Below are 6,272 nucleotides of genomic sequence, written 5' to 3'. Positions count from 1 at the left end.
CTGCACAGGAGGGACCAGAGACACCACTTACCAATAAGTCACAAGAGCAGACAGAAAACTGTTAGTAGGTCTTGACAACCAGGAATTAACAGGCTTTAAAAAAATGTGTACTTGATGCGATGTACGTAAGAAGTATGCCTTAGAAAGCAATGTTAAAGTGTGAGAAAAATGGAATACCTGTTTGAGTGGCCTCGTGGGATGTCATCTGTATCTTAATCTACACTGTTGAAATAGCCCTTGGTCTTCTTGAGGCTGTTAGAAAGTCTTCAAGAAAAATGAGCTCTATTTAAATAGTCAGTAGATTTTGGGTGGCACTTAGTGCAAGATATCTTCCCTTAGCTTGTGTGCAAGGACAACGATCTGAATGTAACTGGCATGGGGAGAACTCTCCCCATCTTAAAGGATCTTGTAGGTCATCTGCTCCCACCATGCGCTGCATGGAGGAATCCTCACTAATGTCCCGGACTAGTACCCAGCAATGACAATCACCTGACAGACCCTGGCCCCCGACTGTGGTGTAAGCAGCCACACTGGATTTCATTGCATGATCATCAATATTGAGTAGCAGGGAATGAAACGATCTAGTGAAACTAGAAAATGGCACCCCACTCCAGTGCTCTTGCCTGGAAAATCCCATGGACGGAGGAGCCTGGTGGGCTGCAGTCCATGAGGTCGCTAAGAGTCAGACATGACTGAGCAACTTCACTTTCACTTTTCACTTTCTCACATTGGAAAAGGAAATGGCAACCCACTCCAGTGTTCTTGCCTGGAGAGTCCCAGGGACGGGGGAGCCTGGTAGGAGGCTGTCTATGGGGTCACACAGAGTCAGACACAACTGAAGCAACTTAGCAGCAGTGAAACTCTGGGGGAGGGAGGGCTCCATTTCTCTTTGTATACAAATCTTGATAAAAACTTTTCTAGCTTTGAAACTAGTTTCAGTTTTAGTTTTTCTCACAGGTGAATTTTTTAATCTCTAAAACTGGCTCATTTTAAAGATGATATTGAGGGATGAAAAGCACAACCACCCCCTTGCTTCTGCCAAAAAAAAAAAAAAAAGAATTAAGGCAAACTGAAATGTTGGTAATTGTTATGAGCCACAAGAACAGTTATTCTGAAATATTCTGCATGACCTAGGCCTTCAGTATTTCAGGGCTAGGGCCTGTCCTTATGGAAGAAAATGTATTTTTGGAGATAAAAGCGTCAAGGAATTCTTTAGAAATCTTTTAAGGAGCACAGATTTGTGGGGGGCTGTTTTAAATTTTGTTTTGCTTTGTACTCTGTGTAAAATATTTGTACAAAAATATAAAAAGCATGGCTTGATGGTTAACGTCTGTGTTTTATTTTTCTTGGCACCAGAAAAGCTCATGGTCTATGTCATGTCAGTGTACATACTGTAAACAAGACTGCATTAATATTGTTTTCTTATGATTTTTTGTTTCAATGAATCTAGATTTTAAAAAATACATTCACAAACTACCTTATGTTTAAACACAATGATTCCCTTTTATTTCTTTACTGTACCCCAAATCCCACAATAAAAAAAATCAGTTAAAGCTGTGTGTTCCGAACTTATCACTTAGAAATCAAAACGGAACAAAACATAAAACAAAGATCAGTTTGCAACATAATTGAAAGAAGCTTCTGGTTCAAAATACCACAGCAGCAATATAAAGAGCTGGTGGCAATCACATGCGGAGATGAGACCCAAATCAATGTCTTGTCCACGTCAGCATCCAATGACAGTAGTTGCTATTCGATCCCAAACCTTATTGCTGAATTTGTGGCATGGAATTTGCAAAGATCCTATTGTTCAGCAGCAGAACCTTAGCAGTAGAAATGAGAACGGGAGGATTTCATTGCCTTTGAGTGCTAAAGGGACCACAATGAGGACATCTTGGTGACCGCCTGAAGATAATCCTCGATTCCATTTGTGTGTTACCTGCTTTAAATAAATGCAAATGACAACCACCTTTACAGGAGGGGCAGAATCAGCCACTTCAAAAACTAGAGTAGTTCCCCTTCCGTGTGCCCCCCTTGCCCAAGCCACCAGATTGAAATGGCGCTGTTTTCCTAATGTGTGTTTCGTTCTCATTAATAGTACATCAGCTGCTCATGTATTTAGGCAAAATCAGTAGGCTCATATTTTTCGTTTTGGATCTGTTTACAGTAATTGTTTTCTCCAGAAACGAGCCACATTAGTTTTGTTGCTGTTGGATTTTTTTTTTTTTCAATTTTTCAAGAACAATTTGGTCAACTACTGTTTTGTTTTTTTTTAAATGTGAAATACACCTGAGATTGCCAGTTGAGCTCTCTATATGTCTCCTGGAGATAACACTGCTGTGATGAACAGTGAAAGAAACAAACGAAACGAGGTAGGTTAAAACAGGAAGCGCAACACAGATACTGTTTTGCAACACCTTGATACCACAGGCGGCCATGCTCAGAGCTTTGGAAAAAAAATCCCAGACAGTCACGCAAAAGTTCAAATCATCCGTGGAAGAGTTTATAAGGACACAAGTCAACCTGAACGAAATACATACATATCTCTGCACAAACGTTGTTTACCGGATGTTGGGTAATTTAGAGGAAGGTAAAATGATTAGGGTCTCAGAATTTTGGCCAAAGCCTTGCTTTCAAGTTCTATAAAATCTGAACCAATGATGCCTGCTGGGTCCCAGGCAGGCTTAGTAGTCTAGTCCCTTCTCTCACCAACCCAGAGAGAACACAGGCAGCTCAGAAACATTTATTATTATTATTATTTCAGTCACAGTTTTCATCTTGAGACAGTGGCACCTCAGGAGGAAGCTGGAAGTAACTAGAGCCTGGATGTCATCGATTCTCCAATTCCCAGAAAGAACAAGGTCTTAACTCCTAACGAAGCCCAAACAGAGTGACTTCCTAGCTGGGAAGTTTTGTGCATTTGAAAAAAAAAAATGTGTGTGTGTATATATATACATTTTTAGCTTGTTTCCAGAAGCTCTTTCCATCTGACCCCCTCTATCATCCCATCTTTTGCCCTGATCTGTTGCAGTAATCACTGAGGCAATGTTGTATATAGAGTCCCTCATTTACTAGAGTCAACTTAACTCAATGGCACTACTATCCCATGAGACACACTCTGTTCTGTACAGGGCCCTATAAAATAGGGCCTGCCAGACTCACAAAAATGGTAGTTGATTTTATTAGTCTAAGGCTAGTAGTTTAGCCATTTAAAATCTATTTCCCAAAAGAGGGGAATACTAGTATTTTTCTTCTCTTTTAAAAATTCATTAGTAGTTGCTATCAAAAAGCAACCTCTTGGGTTGGTGAAGGCAAAAGAGTTCTAAAATTACCCCACTGTGTAGTTATGGCCTTCAGTGTAAAGAGATAAGGTACATTTATTGTGCCGTCTCTCACCATTTGAAGTTGGAGATCTTAACAACATATCATATACTTAAAGCTAGCAGGCAGACAGAATTAAAAACAGACACTTTCTCAGTATGCATTCTCTCCCCATTCTTACAAAGTAAGGGGGTAAAGAAAAAAAAAGGTAAAAAACAAAACAAAACTAAAAAATCCACCGTAACACAGCTTAATCATAAGAGCACACAATATTTGTTTCTATCCCTAACTCCGAAGGGCACATGGTCCATCTCTGTCCATAGACAACGCAGCATTCTTGGGGATCTCCTGGAAATTCCTGCCACCTTTTTCTCTCCTTCTCAACCAGGCTGCAACATTGAAAGATGGACTGTATCGGGACGGGTGGAGGGAGAGGAAAAGGGGAAAGCAGTATGTTCAACCAAGCCTTCTGATTCTGCCTCTAGACTGGCATTAAGTCCACATGAGTTATGTTCTTTTAAATTAGAAATAACGCCATGAAGATAAGTGCCAAGTGCTCTTCTGTTACCAGTTCATCATGGAATTTCTGTTGAGGGTCATGAAAAACACTTGGCTACTTCCTCCAGATCGCACGGATGCAAAAAATACCTGTTTGAAATTAAAAAGAAGTTAGTTCAACTGCATGGTTTCTCTCCCGCTTTTCTTCAACCGTCCATCCATTTTTCTCTCACATGTCCTATCCTTGCCATGTGTCAGCTCTTAAGACTCAATGGCTGGTGTTTTTAAAGCATCTTTTAATACACCGCATCCTCTGTAGGCATTCCTGCGTTTATTCCTATAAGGTTACTATTACTTATCATGGTATTGGCCTTCAGGGACCCAGAAGGGACTACATCTTGATTTGCAACAACCCTCTGGGTGCTCACTTTTTACAAGGGAGTTTCATGCTAGGATAATATGCTGGATTTCTGGTCAAGAACACAACAGGTCCTTTGTTAATTTCTGGAAAGTCACAAGGGCTCCCCTCATCTCTCTCCTAATGACAAGAGGGCAGACTTTGGGAATGAAAGTCAAGAGAGAATTTGAGGCCTACTGCCTACTATACAGCTTCATTTTTCAATTAAAAAAACAAACAAACAAACAAGTGGCTCTAGTCGGATAGGATAAGGTGTTTAATGCCTATTCACTCTGGCATTTCAAGAGTTAACACTTGGCTTCTCTGCTGATGTGATGAAGAAGGCATATCCTAGGCTGAAGGAGATCATGGCATTCATAAGGAGAACCGCAGTCCATTAGGTCTGGGTCTGCTAAATCATTTTATCCAACAACTGAGAGAAGGGAGCAAGATTTGGGGTACTGCTTGCCTGAGCCGAACACCCATGAACCGCTGCCTAGGAAAATAATATTACGTGCTTTGGCCGAGTCCTTTAAGAATCAGCCGACACCACACTTTGGTCCAAGGCATTTACTTTGTCACTAGTATAAAGTCTCTGCTACTTCATTTCCACAACTTCTTTAGAACATTGCTGTCTCTCCCAACAGCTTCTTAGGAAGCTCTGTGGAAATGTGTGTCGTTCAGCTAATGCTACATATGTTAGTAAAGCTACTGTGGGGTCAGTGATCACGGGGGGAAGCACAGAGGACGTGTGGAAACACAAGGGGAGGAAAGGGCTGCTGCTCTCCAGGTTGTGTGTGCCCCGGCTCTCAACCTCAGCGCCCTGACACTGCTGTGGTCTCAGCCTGTTCCTGAGGGTGTGGACAGGCCTTGCAGTAAGGGCTTCTAGAGTTTGGGGGTCCGTGCCTAGATCAGTCCTGACCTTAGGATCCCCGGAGACTAGGTGGGGGCTGGAATTTTACTTGGGGTCAGGTCTGTTTTCTGGCATATTCTGATGAGGCCTTGGAAACCATTCTTGCCCCTCCCAACTGTTGTCCACCCAGACCACACCATGTCAGATTAATTGGCTGCTCCAGGGTCATACTAAGACCAGCCTGGCTTCTAGGGAATGGGGGAGAGCCAAGAGACATAGGTCTGTTCAACCCATCACACTCTTTTCTATAAATGTTTACGTTGGCTGATTTGGGGGACAGCATTTCTAAACTGACCATAGTCACAAAGGATGAATTCACAAATACAGTATAGCTTCGCTACCGAGAACTCTGGGTGAGTCTACAGGGAGGGCAAGGGGGAAGAATACCCTTCTGGGCGACTGTTACGCCAGACGAACACCGCCAATTTCACTGGAAAACAGTCCCCCTATGATACTTCAGAAGAAACATGGCTGGAATGACACAGGACATGGCACTAGTTGAGTTTGTGACTGTGCATTCCTCAAGGAATGGGTGGCACTTCTCAAAATCTTTATATTTCTACATGTCACAGGTTTTACATTTAAAGCTGAATATAATGTGATGGGTTATGCCCCAATAGTGATTCTGTGAAAAGTCTAAACATGGAGTGTAAGGTTGACCCTCTGTGAAATGATTAATGATGGGCCAACTCTACTAAGTGTGTAGGAGAATTTGGGGTATTTGCTGAGTCATCTTAAGGCCTGCAGGCCACACGAGTTACTAAGAGTTTACAAGAAATTTTTAGATGTTTCCATGTCTTTTTTTGATGTGTGAATAGTATATTTTGAGGGTTCACATGAGTCAAACCAAATAATGCCATTTCAAGATAATATTGATTGTTTAACACAGATGTGATTCAAATCGGTATAAAGGAAAATGAAGGTTTCACAGGTACCTGGTGGTCTCTTAAAATGCAAACACTAATGCAAATGTTGAAACGGATTTACCTTATCATTTCTTTCACATAGAAACTTTAACCTTTGAGCTCGCTTATGCATAAATACTCCATCCAAATGTCCTGTTTCCACTGACCGGATCTCAATAGCTTTCTCGCCCCAGCCCATTATCTGATTGGAATGAATGTAGGCTGTCAAAAGGAATTT

General features: G+C 41.6%; 1 protein-coding gene across 1 annotated transcript in view; it reads right to left on the bottom strand.

Moving 5' to 3' along the window:
* Positions 1 to 3,031: 3,031 nt before the first annotated feature.
* Positions 3,032 to 6,272, bottom strand: part of TNIK (TRAF2 and NCK interacting kinase) — a 396,524-nt gene continuing 393,283 nt past the window's right edge. Inside the window, exons 31-32 of the mRNA XM_068983499.1 lie at positions 6,117 to 6,256; positions 3,032 to 3,969 (exon numbers count right to left, since the gene is read on the bottom strand). Of these exons, the coding sequence (XP_068839600.1) occupies positions 3,886 to 3,969; positions 6,117 to 6,256 (224 nt within the window). The 3' untranslated portion in view covers positions 3,032 to 3,885. The remainder of the gene's footprint in view (positions 3,970 to 6,116; positions 6,257 to 6,272) is intronic.

This window comes from Capricornis sumatraensis, chromosome 1 (genome assembly GCF_032405125.1).
Source record: "Capricornis sumatraensis isolate serow.1 chromosome 1, serow.2, whole genome shotgun sequence".
Lineage (NCBI taxonomy): Eukaryota > Metazoa > Chordata > Mammalia > Artiodactyla > Bovidae > Capricornis > Capricornis sumatraensis.
Note: the sequence above shows the minus strand (reverse complement) of the source record. Positions and strands in the feature narration are given on the sequence as shown.